At 44.0% G+C, this 21,454-nt stretch overlaps 1 protein-coding gene across 3 annotated transcripts in view; it reads right to left on the bottom strand.

Moving 5' to 3' along the window:
* The window catches only part of MLANA (melan-A), a 97,073-nt gene that overhangs the window by 23,226 nt on the left and 52,393 nt on the right, over positions 1-21,454 (bottom strand). For all 3 annotated transcript variants that reach the window (XM_029613915.1, XM_029613934.1, XM_029613925.1), the window contains exon 2: positions 15,168-15,270. In XM_029613915.1, the coding sequence (XP_029469775.1) occupies positions 15,168-15,270 (103 nt within the window). The remainder of the gene's footprint in view (positions 1-15,167; positions 15,271-21,454) is intronic.

Below are 21,454 nucleotides of genomic sequence, written 5' to 3'. Positions count from 1 at the left end.
TCATCCTTCTTCATCCCCTGCCTCTTCCAATCCATCTGCTCTTTTGTGTCTCCCCCTTTTTGCTTCTTGCCCCTCCCTCCCCTTTCTCTCCATTTCCACTCATCTCTCCTTCCCATTTCCCATCTTGTCTCTGTCTTTCTCTCTCTAACATTCCCTCCAGTCTCTTTTATCCCCATGACATTTCCAATTCTTGAAAGTGACTCGAAGGTTGTCAATCAGTGTTATAAAGGGAAAAAAACACTAATAGTGGGGGAGACTGACTGGGGAAGCTATTGGCTGCCTTGATAACATTACCTGATAAGGAGCAGCACCTTGGTGCCTTTGATATTCCTGCTGATGTCACAATAAGAGCACCCCATTGCTATATCTAACCCGTGCCTACAATGTGAGCCATTGGTGCACGCCAAAGCCGCACACCTATCACCAGATTTGCTGCAGGTCTTTCGAGTAATGGGGAAGAAGAGGAAGGGGGACAGCTTGCCCTGTTCCAGCCAAGGTACTGTCCTTACTTTCAACTTCTCAGCCCAGTTTAGAGATCTTTTATCCCAGCCACTCTAAGGTTAAAGGGAACATGGTACTTGAAGGCTCGATTTCTGAAGTGTCACTCAGCCCTGATAACCAGCTTCCTCAAATGTTAAAACTGAACCAGTCTGCTACCCTGGAAGGAGGTGATCAGATATCTAAAGGTACTTCTCTCAATCCTTCTGTAGCTGGATCCAGTGTTGCAGTTGGGGTAAGCTCAATGACGAATCTTGACATTCTAGCAATGCCTGGACATCCTGGTGCACCTTTTACATCTCCACAGTCCAATTTGGTTAAGATTTCTTCCATCATTTTGGAAACTCTTTAAGGGTGATTAAGGATCTGGAGGTTTCTATCTTAAGCAAGATTATTTATACTGTCCTTTGTTACAAGAAAATCACTTGCATATTGATTCCTATTCTTTATTGCTTCAGGACTATGGAAAGAGAATGGAGAGCTTGGACTCTCAATTGGCTTCCCTGCAGGATTCTTTTTTAGCACTAATTCGAGATAAAGAATTGTTACATTGGAAATTGGAAATCTTGGAGAATTATGCAAGAAGATCTTATTTGAGATGTATTAACATTCCTAAGTCTCCAACCTTTACCTTCACTTGAAATGCTGAAGAAGGGTTAGGAGGTAAGATAGCAGCGTGAGGCAGGACACACTAGCTGCTCCATGCTTTAACTATATTTGTTACTTTTTTTTAGTTGACTATGCCATGGCTTCCAACATGTGGAGTGACGCATGCAGTCTCAAGCCTTGAACTGTAATCACTCGGTTCCCTTTCAGGTGTCCAAGCTCTTCAGCCAGTTTCCTGCTTTATCGGAGCTTCAAATTGTAGAATCTTTCCATCTCTCCAAACTTTCAGGGTGGCTGGGAACTGAAGTGCAAATCGTATATTCTTAGGGAAAAGAGTGTTGCAGGTTTTGACAAAAAGCTTACGTTTGGCAGCCACTGCCATTGAGAAATCCTGGAAAATAATAACTTTGGTGTCCTTGAAAGTGAGGTCTTTAAGTTTTCAAAACACGGTTATTATCTGTGTCTTGTGGGTCCAATCCAGGAATCTTGCAATAACCAGACATGGTTGGTTAGCCATCTCCCTCCTGGGGCCTAGGCGGTGGACCCTCTCCACAATCAATTTACCTTCCAATGCTGGTAATTGAAGGGCCTTAGGCAACTAACCTTCCAATGTGTCTTTAAGATCGCTATCAGGTATGTTTTCTGGCAGGCCCAAAAACGTTAAATTATTGTGCCTGGCGCGATTCTCAAAATCCTCCAGCTTAGTTTCGGCAGAGGTAATCGCGGTTTTGAGCTCAGTAACCCGGGCTGCCATCGCCATATTCTCCTCCTCTACAGCTGAGATCCATCCCTCTGCGGTGTCTAGTCTGCGGCCAACATCACCCATCGAGTCCTTTAAGGCTTGTAAGTTTTCATTAAGCCCAGCGAACTTCGGCTGAAGCCCTGTGATGACTGCCGTTGATAGGCGGGTAATGGCCAATTCATCGAGCCCTTCAGGCCTCCCCTCGCGTCCGCCATTTTGGATTCCGGCTCAGCAGCTTTTGTTTTTTCTTTCCTCACCATTTTGCCAGACATCCCCAACCTCGGTGACGCGCTCAAACTGTACCGCCGCAGCTTAAAGGCAGATTGTGCCAAAGAGGTAACGAAATCGGTCGTACTGGAGTGGGGAGACCCAGTTTAAAGGGGGGGGGGAGCTGAGCAGGGAGCGACTTGCCCGGCTCACCGCATCACGTGACCTCTTCTGGAATTTTTTAATGGGCTTTGGATGATGTTTGAAAGATTCTAATAAGAAAATTGATCTCCTGTCTAATAAACTGGAACTTATGAAGATACATTCTGATTCTCAAATTGCAGACATTCAATCTAAGATCTCTATTATGGAATCTGCTATGAATAATAGGCAGGCCTTTAATGTGTCTGTGGTGAAGGACCAGAACACCTTCTCTCCTCATTGAGTGGAATTCCTAAAAAATCACGTCAGATCTTTAAATCTGCAGTTATTTAATTTCCCTAGAGTGATGGGAGAGATGCCATATTTCACTTTGACAAAATATTTATTGGAAATTCTTCAGTTTGATCCTAAGAAGATTCCCTTAATAGTCTATTTTCTTTCCACAAATAACAGACTTAATATTCAACAATCTCAGCCTGTTTCCTTTAATGTTGCTGTTAATTTGTCACAATTTCTTGAACATTTAGGGGTTGAGATTATTGAACGTTTTGACTTGTTGGTCTCATTGATTTCCAAGCAGGGTGTTAGTCAAGTGATGAAGAAATATTTTAGAAATGTCACCTCATTATTTTGAGGTCAAATGATTTGCATATTTCCTGATTTTGCTCGTATTTCACAATGCTCTACATTCTAAAGCTATTTCTGCAGGTTGTTCATTTGTGGTTAGATATCCTTGCAAGTGCATCATTTGATATCATAATGATTGTTGAATTGTTCTGGCAAAAAGAAAACATAGGTCTTTTTGACTCCAGATGTGCATTAACATCTCCTTCTGAATTGCAGTAGGATACATGTATTGTTCTATTATTAAGAAACACTGCTATTTCATGCTAAGCTAATTTGCCTTTACTTTATTGCCTTGTATCTCCTAATTTTCCACCTCCTTGTCTTATTTGTTTCTTTTTGGAGGTAATTATATCTTTACAGTGTTCCTTTCTAAATATGTATTTTTTTCTTATTTATTGGATGGTATAATATAATCTTTTGTCTTTTTCTATATGCAGGCTTTGCATTGTATATAAATGAAAACTCAATAAAAAAAAGTTTAAAAAATCATTATAGAACTTCCTCAGCATGTTTCTTTTTTTTTAAGATCACATCAGAGCAGATGTCTAGCAGTATTAAAGAATGTCATCTTCCTTCTATGAGAATGGGACCTGTTGCTAGTTCCTCATCAGTCAGTTCAATTTTACTGACTGAGAATTATGAAGTTGTTGCCACTTTGCCTGAATCTCAGGGACAGAGTTTCCTCAGTTCCACATTATTGGTATCTTATGCTTGGGAAGCTGATAGAAACAAAGAGGTCCTCATTCAGCTGCTGCATATAACCGGCTAACTAGCAGGATATTTTCAGCAGCATAGTTAACTTATGTGCCTAACTCCACTCCTCCCCAGAACGCCCCGGATAACTATTAGATTATTCATCTCAATGGCTTTTGAATATGGACCTCATTTTATTAAAAGGTGTTTTATAGACTCAAAGAAAAAATATTTTTGGACTTTAGCAGTATTTCCTGATATTTCTAGAGCTACCCAGCGTAGGTGTAGATTATTTCGTGAGAAAAGGCAAAGGGTGTTGGCATTGGGATCCTCTCTTTACGTAGGTTGCCATGTAAATACTTTGTTAGGAGATGCAAAATTTCTTTTTCATGATCCAGAACTACTTGAGAGATTCCTCCAGTATCAAGTTAGCATATCTTAAGAAATTTTAAATGAAGCCATATATATATATTTTGCTGGAGTTGCTTTTCTTTTTATCTATTTACCTGTTTTTGATCTTCCCCATGTTGAGGTCTATATATGAGAGCATATAAGATATTTCTTTTTGCTTTTATATATGCTTCTTCTTAGATATTTCTAGATTATATGTTGCTCAGTTTGATTCTGTTGTCAAGATATTTTGATTGTAATTATGTGGAAATCAAGAAAGATAAAATAAAAAAAATAAACTAATAATGTATCTGAATGCAGATGAAAAAGGATAATATTGCCCTTGTATCGATTACTGGTGAGACCCCACCTGGAGTACTGTGTTAAGGAAGGACACTGAAAGATGATAGTAGTTCAGAGGAGGGCTACCAAAAGGGTGCAGAGCTTGTAACGCAAGTCCTACACAGAGAACCTTAGGGGTAGATTTTAAAACAGAGCGCCATCGCGTACTTTTGTTCGCGCAGCAGGCACAAACAAAAGTACGCTGGATTTTATAAGATACGCGCATAGCCGCGCATATCTTATAAAATCCTGGATCGGTGCGTGCAAGGCTGCCGATTTTGGGCAGCCTGCGTGCGCCGAGCCGCGCAGAGTGCCTCCATTCCCTCCGAGGCCGCTCTGAAATCGGAGTGGCCTCGGAGGGAACTTTCTTTCGCCCTCCCCTCACCTTCTCCTCCCTTCCCCTACCTAACCCACCCCCCCGGCCCTATCTAAACCCCCCCCCCCTTACCTTTGTCCCTCGATTTACGCCTGCTAGAAGCAGACGTAAATCTACGCGCGCCAGCGGACTGCTGGCGCGCTGTCATCCGACCCGGGGGCTGGTCCAGAGGCCTTGACCACGTCCCGGGCCGGCACCACGCCCCGGTCCTGCCCCCGAAACACCGCGTCCCGCCCCCGAAACGCCGTGTCATTCGGCCCCGCCCCCAACACGCCCCCTTAAAAAAACCCCGGGACTTACGCGCGTCCCGGGGCTCTGCGCGTGCCGGCGGCCTATGCAAAATAGGCGCGCCGGCGCGCAAGGGCCCTGCTCGCGTAAATCCGGGCGGATTTACGCGAGCAGGGCATTTAAAATCCACCTGTTAAGGAATTCAAAATTTACTCTAGAAGAAAAAGAAGAGAGGACAAAATAGAATATATTTAAATATTTTGCAGGCTTCTGTAAAGTACAAAAAAGATAGCAATACCCATAGAAAAAGAAACTCAAGGTCAAGGAGTCATGGTGTGATGCTGAAAGGAGTTAGGCTCAGAAGGAATGTCTGGCAATGCCACTTTACTGTGAGGATGGTAGGTACCTGGAATAGCCTGCCACTGGAAGGGGTAGCAGCCAAAACAATGAGCGGGATTAAACTATCATGGATGTAAGTCCTTGGCCTGGGGCATGGTTGACACAGCCTAGGAGGCAATCCTACTAGGCCAACGCTGAAAGCAGGTGCACTCCCTCTTACTAGGACTGGTTCTAGGGCATCACCTATACCAGCCCCAATCTCTGCAGATTGAACACTTGGATTCCAAGGGCCAGCAGGGCTCAGGTGAGAGTCCTATAAGGAGGAGTCAGACAAAGTTGAGTAGCGGGCAGAGATCAGTGTCAGAGAAACGGTGTCAAGGTTCAGGTAGGCAGCGAGCAAGTAGTGTCGAGATCCAGACCAAGGTCAGGGCTGGCAGCATGCAAGTTGGGGTCCGGACAGGCAGCAGTCCAGAAAGGGAGTCAGAGTTTGGAGCCAGGTTCAGAACCAGAAGTCAGGTAGAGACAGACAGACAAGACAAGGCACTGGGAGCTAAGACAAAACAAGAACATGCCGAGCAAGGCAAGAGCCGAGGCAGGGCAACAACAAGGCAGGAAGAGCCAAGGTAACGAGAAGAGAAGGCAAGGCAAAGCACAAAGGCAGCAAGCAACACGCACTGCAAGGCAGGAGGACCTGTTTGCTGATGCAAAGTTTGCAGCAAGGCTGGGGTTTAAGTATCCAGCCACGTGACATCATCACTGAGTGCCAGTGGTTCTGTTTCCTCCCACGGGGCCTTCAAGTATTGGCGCGCTGCTCTTGTGTGCTCCTAGATAGGTCCAGGGGAATGGTAGCTTGGCAGCTTCTTGGCCACTTTAGTGGCATTTGGGTGTAAGTGCACTAGTCCTGGGACATCAAATGGCCAGCCAAAATGTTACAATAACCCCCTCCTAAGCCCCCTTCCCAATGTCCTAGGCTTTGGCTTACATGGGAAGAGCAATGTAATTTTTCAAATGAGAGAGGGAGACTGAACATCCAAAGGCAGTACCCAAAAAGTTTCTTCAGGACCAAACCACTTCCAGGAGATGAGGTAGTGGAGCTTGTTTCAGATGTGTTTAGAGTTGAAGATCTACTGGACTTCATATTCAGTGTCTTCCTGAATATGAAGGCCAGGAGATCACTTCCATTGGTTTAGGAGGAGATCTGCGAGGGCCAAGACAAAAGCAGAGGCTTAAGAAGAGTCACATGAAAAACGCAGACCTTGAGGGTAGGTAGCAGCTTTAATTGCTATGCCAATCTGCCAAGTGATTGGAAATGAGAAAATGAAATGATGTGAGAACGTGGTTTAATGGGACACAGCCAGCATGGATTTACCCAAGGGAAGTCTTGCCTCACAAATCTCCTACATTTTTTTGAAGGGGTGAATAAACATGTGGACAAAGGTGAACCAGTAGATGTGGTGTATTTGGATTTTCAGAAGGTGTTCGACAAAGTCCCTCATGAGAGGCTTCTAAGAAAACTAAAAAGTCATGGGATAGGAGGCGATGTCCTTTCTGGATTGCAAACTGGTTAAAAGACAGGAAACAGAGAATAAGATTAAATGGTCTTTCACAGTGGAAAAAGGTAAACAGTGAAGTGCTCAGGGATCTGTACTTGGACTGGTGCTTTTTAATATATTTATAAATGATCTGGAAAGGGGTACGACAAGTGAGGTGATCAAATCTGTGGAGTAATTAAGTATGCAGTAATCAAATATGCAGAGTAATTAAATCCCAAGTGGATTGTGATAAATTGCAGGAGTACCTAGTGAGACTGGAAGATTGGGCTTCCAAATGGCAGATGAAATTTAATGTGGACAAGTGCAAGGTGATGCATATAGGGAAAAATAACCCTTGCTGTAGTTACACGATGTTAGATTCTACCTTAGGAGTTACCACCCAGGAAAAAGATCTAGGCATCATAGTGGATAATACTTTGAAATAGTTGGTTCAGCATGCTGTGGTGGTCAAAAAAGCAAACAGTGTTGGGAACTATTGGGAAGGGAATGGCAAATAAAACGGTGGATGTAATAATGCCTCTGTATCACTCCATGGTAAGACTGCTCCTCGTAAACTGTGTGCAGTTCTGGTCACCACATCTCAAAAAAGATATAGTTGCACTGGAGAAAGTGCAGAGAAGGGCGACCAAAATGATAAAGTGCATAGAATGGCTTCCCTATGAGGAAAGGCTAAAAAAGTTAGGGCTGTTCAGCTTGGAGAAGAGACAGCTGGGGGGATATGATAGAGGTCTACAAAATCATGAAAGGACTTGAATGGATAAATGTAAATCAGTTATTTACACTTTTGGATAATACAAGGTCTAGGGGGCACTCCATGAAGATAGCAAGTCGCACATTTAAAGCAAATCAGAGAAAATTCTTTTTCACTCAATGCACAATTAAACTCTGGAATTCATTACCAGAGGATGTGCTTACAACAATTAGTGTAGCTGGGTTTAAAAAAGGTTTGGATAAGTTCATGGAGGAGAAGTCCATAAATTGCTATTAATCAATAGGGAATAGCCACTGCTTGTTGCCAGTTTTAGTAGCATGAGATCTATTTAATGTTTGGGTACTTGCCAGGTACTTGGATTGTGGTCACTGTTGGAAACAGGATACTGGGCTTGATAGATCCGTGGTCTAACCCATTATGGCATATTTTATGTTCTTATGTAAAGGGCCTAGTAGACATGGATGTTTGAGAAACACCTCGTTGAGGCGATGGAAGACTTGGATAGCGTCTTTAGATGAATTCCTGGTGTCAGCACCTTTCTTTGTAAGAGCAGTGAGAAGAGCGACCACTGAGGGGTGCCTATGCATGAACTGCAGATAGTAATTGGTGTAGCCTAGAAATCTTTGCAGGGCCTTGAGTCCCACCGGTTAAGGCCAGTCCTAAATGGCCTTCACTTTCTCCAGATCCATGCTAGGCTGTAATGGGAGATAATATAGCCCAGGAAAGGTAGTTCATCCTGCTCGAAAGTACACTTTTTGAATTTGGCATATAGGTGATTCTCCCAGAGCCTCTGCAGTACTTGTTTAACATGCTCACAGAGCTGTGCCAAGGAGAGTGAAAAAAATGAGAATATCATCCAGATTCACTAAGCTGTGAGAATAGAGTAGGTCTCTGAAGATCTCATTGACCATATCTTGAAAGACGGCAGGGGCATTGCAAAAGCCAAATGGCATTACTAGTATTCATAATGTCCATTGAGGGTATTGAATGCCTTCTTCCATTCATCCCCCTCCTGTATCTGCATGAGATTGTAGGTTCCTCTGAGATCCAGTTTTGTAAATATTTGTGCTCCACGCAGATAGTCTAAAAGTTCTGCAATTAGAGGCAGCAGGTATCTATTCTTGTGGGTTATAGGGAGTGGCCCCTGTAGTCAATGCATGGCCTGAGGGAGCCATCCTTCTTTCTAAAGAGAAGAATCCTGCCCCGACTGGAAATGATGGGCGGATAAATCCTTTCTCCAAGTTTTCTTTTATGTATTTTGACACGGCCACTATTTTAGAAGCAAATAGTGGGTAGACTCTGCCTCTAGGGGGCATCTTCCCCAGGAGCAGGTTGATTGGCAATTTAGAACCTGTGGGGCAGGGTCTCTGCATATTTTTTTTACTAAATATGTCTGCAAATGCCACATATTGAGGAGGAAGACCCAGAAGGGCAGCCAGAGGCACAGGTGGGGTGACCCGAGTGAAACATCATTGCTGGTAAGAGGGCCTCCAGCAGGCAATCTACACAGCCTGCCAAACTATAGTGGGATTGTGTAGCATCAACCAGGGTAAACCAAGGATGATCAGATTGATTGGCTTGAATAGTAAAGAGGGAAATGATTTCCCTGTGCAGGGGTTTGGTCTGAAGCATGAGAGGTAGGGTGATCAAGGACAGATAGGGAGGGGTTCACTATAAACCGAGGAAATGGTCAGTAGCTTGTCCAGGGTCACTGTGGGATGGTTGTACTAGCATACCAATGCTTCATCAATAAAATTGCCCCTGGCATTTCGGTATCATAGAAGGTGAGGCAAACTGGCATGAGTAATTGAGGAGAGGATGAGGACCAGTCTAGGGTTGCCTCTCCAACCAATCCTAGGCTTGGACGTTTCCCCCCTTCTTGGACAATGGCCAACAAAGTGCCTCTGAATGACAATACAGGCAGAGGCTGAACCGCCGACATCTCGGCTTCTCCTTCTCCTTAGTGAATTGGGCCTTGCCAAGTTGCATAGTTTCTTCAGTGGAAGAAGCAGGCATGGCGTCCATGGTAGGGGGCCATAGGACATTGGAATTTGGGCACCAATCTGCAGTGCCACTGAGAAGCCTCTCTTTCCTGGGCCCACTCTTGGAAGCAGAGGTCCACCCGAACGGCCAGTACAATGAGATCCTCCAGTTCACACGGCAGATCCCGGCCTGCTAGCTCATCCTTGATGTGCTCTGCAAGGCCCTGTCAATAGATGATGGTGAGAGTATCTTCGCCCCAATGGAGTTCCGAGGCTAATGCCTGGAATTGGTGTAATTTCCAACCTAGTGGGTGCCCTGCCTAATGCGGACTAATTCAGTGGCAGTAGGTGAAGACAGACCAGGCTTGTCGAATATCTGCCATAACAGTTTCAGGAAGTTGTCCAGACTCCCCAACAGGGGGTCATTCCATTCATATAGAGGTGAAGCCCAGGCTAGGGCAGGTCCCACCAGGAGAGAGAGAATAAACATCACCTTAGTCCAGTCCATGGGGAAGCTGGCAGCCTATAGCTCAAAGTGTTACTCCTGGGGCAATTCTGCACACAAAAACTGAAAATTCTGCAAACTTTTTATATTGGTCAAAATAACACAATTTACATGACAGTCTTTAAGTAACTACATTTTAAATTATTACAGAAAAAATGTTACTTAAAGTTGAAGAATTTTAAATATTTTGAGCAGAATTTCCCTAGAAATTCACACTGTAAGAAACATAGAAACATAGAAATGACGGCAGAAGACGACCAAACGGCCCATCCAGTCTGCCCAGCAAGCTTCACACATTTTTTTCTCATACTTATCTGTTTCTATTAGCTCTTTGGTTCTATTTCCCTTCCACCCCCACCATTAATGTAGAGAGCAGTGATGGAGCTGCATCCAAGTGAAATATCAAGCTTGATTAGTTAGGGGTAGTAGGGGAAGTAACCGCCGCAATAAGCAAGCTACACCCATGCTTATTTGTTTTACCCAGACTATGTTATTCAGCCCTTATTGCTTGATTTTCTTCTCCCCTGCCGTTGAAGCAGAGAGCTATGCTGGATATGCGTGAAGTATCAGTTTTTCTTCTCCCCTGCCGTTGAAGCAGAGAGCTATGCTGGATATGCGTGAAGTATCAGTTTTTCTTCTCCCCTGCCGTTGAAGCAGAGAGCTATGCTGGATATGCATTGAAAGTGAAGTATCCGGCTTATTTGGTTTGGGGTAGTAACCACCGTAACAAGCCAGCTACTCCCCGCTTTGTGAGTGGAAATCCTTTTTTCCACATTTCCTCTTGTTGTTGAAGCTTAGAAGAGTGTCCCTTCCACTCGCTCTCCCTACTCCTCTGGCCAGTTTGCCCTCTCAGGCCCCAATTCCTCCACCTGCCAGTATCTCTCCCCTTCACCTCTAGGCTCAACCCTTTCCACTCTATTGCCAGTCCCAGACTTTGACCCTGTTCTCACTACTGCCCCTCACACAGGCTCCCTCTGTCCCTCTCTCTCTCACACACATGCTCCCTCTCTTAATACACATACCCTCATACAGGCTCCCTCACATACACAATCCCTTCACACAGGCTAGCACCCTCATATACACACGAGCTCCCAATCTCTCACACACATACACACAAGCTCCCAATTTCTCACACACATACACACTCCTTCACAATCTCCTCACATAGGCTCCCTCTTTCTGAAACCCACACTCAAGCATCCCCCCAGCCCCCCTCTTTTGCCTCCCATGCTCTCTCTCACCCTCCTGCTTTGTCACTCTCCCCTCCCCTCACATAGGCTCCCTCTCTGAAACCTACAAGCATCCCCCCACTCTCCCTCTTACCAAGCTGTCTCTCACCCTCCCCCACACCCCCTCTCCTCTCTCACATACACATTCTCTCTCACCGGCATCCCCTTCCCCTCATATAGGCTCCCTCTCTCTGAAACCCACACTCAAGCAGCCCCCCACCAACCCTCTCTTACCTCCCATGCTCTCTCTCACACCCTCCTGCTCTCTCTCACCTTCCCCACCCCCCTCTCTCACCAACCATGCTCTCACCCTCCTCCTCTCACACACACACATATTCTCTCTCACTGGCATGCCGCAGGACGTGCTCCGTTCGTGGCATGCCAGGGTCTCCTCTGCTTTTTTCGGCCGTGTTGAGATGCCCCCACTCTCACGATGGCCGCTGTCTGTGCGCTTCCGGTTTTGGAGGGAGGAAATCGGCAAGGTGACGGTGAAAATCTGCAGGAAGGGCGACGAGGGAGGAAATCTGAGAGGTGAGAGAGGAAATCTGCGGGAAGGGGGAATTCTGCATTCCGCAGTAGCACAGAATTCCCCCAGGAGTAAAGTGTATCAATCACTGGTTAATAAAGCCTCTGCAGGCCTTAGGATCCCCTTCATATCTGGGCGGTGGTGTTAGATGTGGCATGGATCCCAGATATTGGGTCAGTGCATCTGGAGGAGGTGCCTGTGCAGGTGACTAAACCTGCATAGAATCCATTTGGGCTACAAGGTCTTGGAATATGCTGGTCATACAGTTGAGCTGGTCTTGCTGCTGTTGGACCTGGAGAGCCAACCCCGCAACAGCCTGAGCCGGGGACAAGTCTACCAAGCTCATGGCCTCAGCAGTCTGTCACAGATGTGAACCCTTGGGCTGTGGCATGGTTGATGCAGCCTAGCAGGCGAACCTATTAGGTCCATGCTGACATCAGGTGGACTCGCTCTTAATAGAACTGATTCTAGGACTTCACCTATACTAGCCCCGTTCCCCAAATGGTTGAGCCCTTGGGTTCCAGGGACCGTCAGGGCTTAGGTGAGAGTCCTGTAAAGAGTGGTCAGACAAAGTCGAGTATCGGGCAGAGGTCAGGGCAGGTAGCAGGTAAGTGGTGTTGAGGTCCAGGTCAAGGTTGGGGCAGGCAGCAGGCAAGCGGTATCCAGTTCCCAGCTGGGGTCAGGGCAGGTGGCAGTCCAGAAGAGTAGTCAGAGTCTGTAGACAGGGTCAGAACCAGAAGTCAGGCAGAGACAGACAGGCATGACAAGACAAGGCACTGGGGACCAAGACAAGGCAGGGACACAGAGGGCAAGGCAAGGCAACAACAAGGCAGGACAAGGCAAGGTAACAAGGAGGCAAGACAGGGCAACGCATAAAGACAGCAAGCAACACGCACTACAAGGCAGGAGGACCTGTTGCTGAGGCAAAGCTTGGAGTGAGACTGGGGTTTAAATACCCAGCCGCATGACATCATCACTGAGCACCGGCAGTTCTGTTTCCCACCATGGGGCTTTCAAATATTGGTGTGCCACACACGCCCAGGAAGTCCAGGAGAATGGTGGCATCTAACCACATTAGCGGCATTCGAGAATAAGTGTGGCCAGTTGCAGGACATCCCGCGGCACATAAACATGTTTGAGACATGCAGAGGACTATGCTGCAGATGTACGATGACACTTGCTATTCCCATACCTTATTGCACATTTTCAAAGGGAAACTCCCCATGTACTAGAGCTCTCTTAGCCAGGTGAGGAAGGCAATTCTCGGACAGGTCAGTTTGTCCCAGTAAATGGCTTTGGAAATTGTCCTTGTAGTGACCTATTGGAGTTCATTACCAGAGGTGTCCTTTGTTCTTAGCTAAAGGAGTTAAACCATGTAGGTTAGCTAATTAAGGGGCGGCACCATTCAGTACAGTCCCTCCCTTTGAGAGAGCTGGGATGGCTGTCCCCCTGGGACTTAATAAAATCAGCACAGTTTGGTTTTGGATTTAGATGGACGTGCAGGAGCTTTTGGCTTCCGTTATTTTATAGGCTTATCCCTGGACTCAGATACCACCTCTACAATACACCGCTTGGCTGAAAGTGGATTTCTGGGTTATTTTCAGGATTTTTGCCATTTTTCGTGATAAAGCTTGGGAGTCCCCTGGAGAGAGTTCACGTGGGAAACCTTTCTTTGGGGGAAGACCTGCCCCTCTGCATCCTCCTGGAGGTTGGAGGTTTGGTTGCGACCTGCTGCAAAGACCTTCTGTTTTTTGATTTAGTATTCAGGAAAAGAGGCTTTTTGTTTAGAAAATCTGGGACAAAGAGTTTTGCTGCCCCTCTCCCTGCCCAGTGGAGGAACATCAGAGACCTGTGTTCCTGAGGGGATCCCATCCAGACAGAGAGAAAGAGATACTTTGGAGAATTGTGAGTAAGACCAAGTTGAACATTCTGAGGACCCCCACTTGGAAGCCTTGACCCTGGGGAGGAGGTAAAATGGGACTCCATGCAAAGACTGAGAAATCCTTTTTGCTTACCAGTTTGGAGGGGCTTTCTGCGAAAACAAGATTCCCCTACCCACTGGGAAACCTCATTTATCCAAGCCCTGCAGAGTGAGTGTTTCTCTGGCCCTGGTAGTAAGAGACCCTTACAGAGATAAAGACTGAGAACTGTCAAAACCACTGTGGGAAAGAGAATTAATGTGAACTGTGCCATTAACTTGATAAGAACACCTTCAGTAAAGTTTATTATTTTTGTCACTCTGCTATGTGGTTATTGGCACCGGTATTGTTTGCAGTGGCATAAAGAAGTCCTATCTCCCCAGGGAAAGGAACCAGTGCCGCACAGTACTCAGGGACTTGAAGGAAGATTTCCTTCTTCCCACCTGTAAAAGACCCCGGCCCTGGAGCAAAGAGACAAAAAGAGAGTGTTTGGCATTAGCCTTGGCCCTCAACGGATACAAATTCTTTTATGGCCCCATTGGTGTTACATCTTCACCTGGAGATGGGGGTTACATCCTCTTAGTAGGCGGGGATGAAGGAAAGGAAATGAGCTGACTAGAAACTGTAGGGTCTCTGATGATGTTGGTAGGCAAGACTGGGTGAACCAATGAGGTTCTCATCTGCCAGCACTACTGTACTATGTTAGGCTACTATCTCATGTAATTTTGGCATGCAAAACAGCACAGGAAGGGTAACGGGTTTATTTTAAGTTTGAGAGCTCCTCCTTCAGTCAGTCTGAATCTTTGACACATGGGGGTCTGCTGTAATGATCCTCACCGCTTACTGCAAAAAAATTTTTTTTAAATTATTTTACTTCTCATTTATTAATCAAAACTAGATAGAATTTGACTGGAACAAATCAAGGGTGTGATGGGTTGAACAGAGTCTAGAGAAAACCTTCTATTCTGCACATGAGTCATGGGACACTGGAAGGGAAGGGGCAGTTAAGCCTCAACCCGGAGAAAAATGTAAAGCAGACACAAAATCTTTACACAATCCACAGGCATCTCACTCTCTTAATGAGTCTGGCGGTAGAGCTAAGCCTCGGAAATGATTCTGCAGTGATACTCTAGGCTGGGTGCACATTGTGTTGACATTAAATACCAACTACCACAACCATCAATTAAGGTCAAAGTCCTTCAGTCTGAAATAGTTTAGCATGATTTAGTAGCTGGCTGCAACTAAAAGGTGGAAATGCTAACAAAAGTGGAATTAGGCTTGTTACCTCCGTGCCAGGAACTCTTACCGCTGAGCTGTTAGAACAGCCCGCCTAGATGAGCTAGCAAGAAAAGCCTAAGCAGTGACCACGTCTCTCCTGCTTGCGCCTTTCCCAACTCTTACTTCACCATCATGCTTCCTCCCCCCTCCCCTCATACACACAGCTTGATAAATAAGCGCCCTGCCTTTACTTTCTACAAGGCACAATATCTGGGCACCAGTCTGATTTGCTGCTCCAGGCCTTACAACTTACTCTTCTGGACTGAGATGGTTATAGCCTCTGCCTCTGCTGCTCAGTGCCTTCACTGGGTTGGACATGTCTGATCGAGGCATCTCCACAGGCTTCTCAGTTCCACCTGCAACCAGAGACAAGATTAAGCGAGTTTCCACAGCTCCAGTAAATACCAGCTTCTAGCCCCAAAGGTCTCCCAAAGTAAACTCCAAGTAGCTTATTCAAGGATATGAGGGAAGGGGCTTCTTCAAAACAATCCTCGTGCATCTTAAGTATGCAGCTCTCGAACGCAGCCTGACAATATCAGCATTCATGGAGGAATAAAAAAGAATGACGTTACTTTTACTGTCATTTAAAGCATGAGATAGGGGTCTTTTTACAGTCTGACTACACAAAAAAAAGCATACTTGTCATGCATCTTTTTTACTGTTTCAAGAATTCATATGGCAACTTTTAAATTATTTTTTAACTCTTTACGCCCTTCCATACAACTGCCCTGAGTCCCTGGCAGCAACTGTGTTAGGAAAAAATATTCCAAAATACATAATATGAAAAGATTATCTGATTCGTTCATGCTGTGTGATGTTAATTATGTTCTCGTGTCCAATGACCCTGATTTTTCATGGCAGCTCAGGTTTGGATTCTGCAGGAAGGGTTAGGAAAATCAGTAGTGCAATTTCTGAAATTATGTGTGGGTGTCCGCAGTATATGTGTTAAAGAAGCATATATTTCATATTATTCAATATGCACACATTTTTATTCTGAAACTATTTCTATTTTTAAATATAAATTTAAAAAAATAAATTAACTGTATTGGCTTCCTGTCACTTTCAGGATAGCCTTTAAAATGTTGATACTAATGTTTATATCCTGTACAGAGGCAAGGTACAGTATTTGAGAGGATGTTTTGGAAGAGTGTGCTCTCAGTAGATTGCTGCACCCCCTTTTAAAGAAGCTCACTTACAAATCACGTGGAAGTGCAATTTCTCCATCCTGGGTCCAATATTGTGGTATTTGCTTCCGTTTGAACGTCAGGAGATTCCAGACTACAAACCTTTTCGTAAGTGATTAAAACATATTTGCTTCAGCGAGCGTTTGCCAACTTCTGTAGTGACTTCCTTATTTTAATGACTTTCCCTGTTTAGTGTCTTATTTGTTGAAAGTTTAAAAAATGTTTATACAATGTTGTGACCCGAAAATAATAATAATAGATTAGATTTTGTGGGTTCGCCAGGATAATTTGTCATTTTTCTCAATGCGCCTGTACGAGAGCTTACATACTTTCCTGAATTTTGGGCATCCGACTACTTAGAGGGGGCTCTAGAGGAGTTATTGAAAATCTAAAAGGAGATGGCACTCTTGGGGAAAGCTTGCTGGGAGGAGTAGGTTTGAGGGAATCCAGTCTGGAAAGCCATGGAAGGAAATTAGGGAAACTGAAAAATAGAGATAAACAGCTGGCAGAGAAATAGTCAGAGAAAGGCAAACAGGTGTTGGGATGCTGTGAGAAAGACAAGACTCCACGAAAGCCCAAAGCCATCATACTGGTGAGATGTCTCCATTTGAGAAGTATGTAGCAGCCAGCCTATAGGAGTTTAGCAGCTTATGCCTGACTGGGATGCTTTGAGGACTTAAGCTACTGAACTGAGCTGTGATCTGCAAATAATGGACCTTTGAGTGGAAATAGAGGAAACTGTGCCTGCGTGCCATGCCTCATTTCTGAGAAGGGAAGAGAGGAGAGTGCTGCCTCACAGTTCCATATAAAACTTTCTCCCTCTTTTTTTTTAGTTTTCATTCTGTTCTTTCCCCTTCTTCCTAATGCTTACCTCTCCTCATCCTAAAAATGCTTATTTTCTCCTCTCACCTCCTACTCTGTCTCTCCTTTTCTATGCATCTTCTTCCTTCCAGTATCACCACCTCTTCCTTGTAGTTGCCTTTACCTCCCCTCCTGCCTTTCCATGTGCCTGCTCTCCACCTCTCCATGTCTTGTTTCCTCCCTTCCTTCCATGTACTTCCTTTCCCCTGCTATCCTTCCTCCTCTTTCTTTCATGTCTTCTGTCTATTCCCCCCCCCCCCCCCACATCCATGTTGCTTCATCCATCCAAAATGTTTCATCATTTCCACATCCCATTTCTCCCTGTTCCTGCAGTCGCTACCAATCCTTCTCCATGACTACTGACCCCTCGGTTGTATTTAAAAGCTGAGCAGAAGGGAGAGAGCAGCACCAGTAAGAAGGATCAGATATAGAATATATTGATAAAACTAGTGCATTTCTTTTTTTTTTTGCTAGAAAGATGCTGGTACTCAGATGCAGGGCAGGGGAAAATCAGGGCAACTGCTTGGTGCCCCTCCTCCCCACCCCCGGCTGCAGGATTCAGTCACATCGTGACCCTCCCCCCCTTTCCCATCTTCCATTCCACTGGCAGGACTCACTAGAAAGTCTCCTTAGTCACGGTCATGGCTTGGGGAAAAAACAACAGTGGCGGAAGGAGAGTGAAAGAAAGAGGCCCTGCTGGTGTTTTTCTCTCTCTCTCCTCCCCTACTGGCACTTTTGTCAGATTTAGATTCAGGAAACTTTGTCATGTCAAAATTATATAATGTATGCCAAAAAAGGAAACACGCAAAAAAATCCCTGCATAATCAGATGGAGAAATATTAAGCTCTTCTTTTTTTTCTGTAAAATTATATAATGTACATAAAGTGGTTAAAAGGAGAATAAAGAAGAAAAACAAATGGTGCTAATAACTGTAATTAAAATAACAGGGTGCAGAATGGTTAATATTATGGACAATTACCAGGTTTTGGTTCTGCTCTGAATTATCCCTGATCATGGCGTACAGGGGCTGATGCCCCCAACTCTCCCTCCTCCCATTTTCCAGGGGCTGATGCGGGGCAGGGAGGTGCTGTTCTAAGTACTGGCGGAAGAAAATACATTAATTGCACTACCACTAGACAAAAGGGCTAGGAGAATTTAAGGACTTATGTACATGTCAGGCTACTAGGAGAGCTCTTGTAAGTCTCCCTGGAAAGTTATTCATACCTTGCACTCATGTGTATCAATAAGTGACTTGAGAGCATCCTACAGTCTGTCTTTAAGTACCTCAAATCCAAGGAAAAGATAACAGGTGACTGTGGGAGGCAAAAGGCGAAAAAGCAATAGGATATAAGGAGGAAAGAAGCAGCAACCGCAGGGGATTGGGGAAAGTGGTTGTGGGGTAGGGCAGGAAGGTGGAAGAATTTGAAAAGAAGCTGGCTGAAGAGGCAAAAACTCATAATAAAAACTTTTAAAAATGAGATCCGAAGCAGGACGCCATTGCAAGGGAGTCATTTGGACCCTCAGACGATTAAGATATTATAGGGGCACTTAAGGAAGATGAGCCCATTGCGGAAAGACTAAACGATTTCTTTGCTTCGATGTTTACTGAGGAGGATGTTGGGGAGATACCAGTTCCGGAGATGGTTTTCAAGGGTGATGATTCACCCTTGAAATTGAACCAAATCACAGTGAACCTGGACGATGTGGTAGGCCAGATTGACAAACTGAAGAGTAGAAAATCACCTGAACTGGATGGTATAAACTCCAGGATTCAGAAAGAACTAAAAAATGAAATTTCAAATCTATTACCAGTAAATTGTAACCTATCATTAAAATTGCCCATTGTACCTGAAGACTGGAGGGTGGCCAATGTAACCCCGATATTTAAAAAGGGCTCCAGGAGTGATCCTGGAAACTATAAACTGGTGAGCCTGACTTCAGTGCCAGGAAAAATAGTGGAAACTATTCTAAAGATCAAAATCGCAGGGAAGTCTTGCCTCACAAATCTGCTTCATTTTTTTTGAAGGGGTAATAAACGTATGGATAAATGTGATCCGGTAGATGTAGTGTATTTGGATTTTCAGAAGGTGTTTGACAAATTTCCTGATGAGAGACTCCTAAGAAAATTAAAAAGTTATGGATTAGGAGGCAATGTCTTTTTGTGGATTGCAAACTAGTTAAAAGATAGTAAACTAAGAACAATGGTCTTTTTTTTTTTCACTGGAGAAAGGTAAACAGTGGAGTGTCTCAGGGATCTGTACTTGGATTGGCACATTTTAATATATTTATAAATGATCTGGAAAGGGGAAAGACAAGTGAAATGAATAAATTTGCAGATGACACAAAATTATTCAGAGTTAAATTACAAGTAGTTTGTGATAAATTGCAGGATGCCATGAGACTAAAAAACTGGGCATCCAAATAGATTAAATTTAACATGGATAAGTGCGAAATGATGCACATAGGATAAATAACCCAAACTGTAGTTACATGAAGATAGTTCCATATTAGGAGTCACCACTCTGGAAAAAGATCCAGGCGTCATAGTTGATATTACATTGAAATTGTTGGCTTAGTGTGCTGCAACAGTCAAAAAAAAAAAAACCCCAACAAAATGTTAGGAAGTATTAGGAAGGAAATGGTGAATAAAATGTACAATGTCAATATTCCTCTATATAGCTCTATGGTGAGACCACACCTTGAGTACTATATGCAATTCTGATCGCCGCATCTCATAAAAGATATAGTTGTACTAGAAAAGGTTCAGAGAAGGGCAACCAAAATGATAAAGGTGAGGGATCAGCTCCCCTATCAGGAAAGGTTAAATAAAGCTTAGGGCTGTTCATCTTGGACAAGAGACAGCTGAAGGGGGATATGATAGAGGTCTATAAAATCATGAGAGGACTAGAATGGATAATGAATCGGTTATTTACTCTTTCAGATAATACAAGGACTAGGAGACATTCCATGAAGTTAGCAAGAAGCAAATTTAAAACAAATTGGAGAAAATTATTTTTCATTCAACACACAATTAAGATCTGGAATTCATTGCCAGAGTATGTGGTTAAAGTAGTATAGCTAGGTTTAAAAAAAGTTTGGACAAGTTCCTAGAGAGAAGTCCGTAAACTGCTATTAATCAAGTTGACTTGGGGAATTACCAGCATTAGTAGTATGGGATTTATTTAATGTTTGGGTACTTGCCAGGTACTGGTATCCTAGATTGTCCACTCTTGGAAACAGGATGCTAGCCTTGATGGACCCTTGGTCTGACCCAGTATGGCAACTTCTTATGTTCTCCTGCCCACCTCCCCAATTCTGCAGCAAAATGTAGATTCTGCAGCAATTATTGCATTGGTGGAAATCACAATAAACTGGGGTTTTAACCATAGCCAGCATAGATTGAACTCAATTGCCATGCTATAAAATCCAAAAAATAGCATTGTTCTAGATTAAATAATTAAAAAAAATATATATAAATATGATATCAATTATTTTCTTTCAGCATCTTGCTTATATTTTTATTAAATCTTAAAAACAGAAAGCAAAGATCTCAGCATAGCATGTGCACTTAATCAGATTCTTCCTTGGTTGACTGAACTAAAGGGTTCTGTAAACAGCCATAACAAAAGATTCATAGAAAAAAATGAGTTTAACTACATTATAAAATGTGTGAGAGTGTGTGTGGTGGTGGTTCTCAGCTTATTATACTTGTAAGCTATTGCTTACAAACTCTGCTGGCGACTGTAAAATTTGTTTTACGATTCAGTTAGTGTTAGCTGAAATGTCCAAAACAATCCAGATGAATGATTTAATAAGAGAGTTTGTTTCATTTTGGGCATCTCTGGGCTCTGTGGAAAAATTGGTGGTCTCAGTTAAGTGGCATAATTGCACCTCACGGCCAGGGAGAGGAAGCCAAGTTCTGTCAAGATAAATGAACTGGTGCAGGGAAGATCAATCTCCTAAACTAAAAAAGGTTTGGGAAAAGAATCTTTCAAAGTACTTGAACTGAAAAGAGAGCTGCGTTGGACTTACCTTCCTCCTTGAAGATGGCTGTTGTTCTCAGTTCTGTGGGGTTTTTCCTCCTATTTTTGTCAGATTTTTTTTTTTTTTTTTACTTCATACTCATGATTGTCACGGGTTTGGATTCCTGAAGGAATAAGCCTTTGATTTTCTTCAATTAGTGTGAAGGCAGCAAACCACTGCCTCTTCCCATCTTCTTCCCCTCCCGGCTAACAAAAATATCTCACAGCACAGGCTTTGAAAAGCACAAAGAGCACCCCGAGCTCCCTCTCTTCCACCCATAATAAGGTAAGCCCCTCCATGCTTCCATCACTTACCTGCTATGATCCTAGGAAGAAATAGATATCAAAGATCCTTGGTTATCCTGAAAAATAGTTCTTACTATAACAGATGAAATTTCATGTTTTGCATCTCACATACATTATTGTTATTGGCTCTGTCCAAGGACATGTGAAACAGTTACTCAACTTCAGCG

Source organism: Rhinatrema bivittatum, chromosome 1 (genome assembly GCF_901001135.1).
Source record: "Rhinatrema bivittatum chromosome 1, aRhiBiv1.1, whole genome shotgun sequence".
NCBI lineage: Eukaryota > Metazoa > Chordata > Amphibia > Gymnophiona > Rhinatrematidae > Rhinatrema > Rhinatrema bivittatum.
The sequence above is the reverse complement of the archived record's forward strand: the minus strand, read 5'-3'. Positions and strand labels throughout refer to the sequence as shown.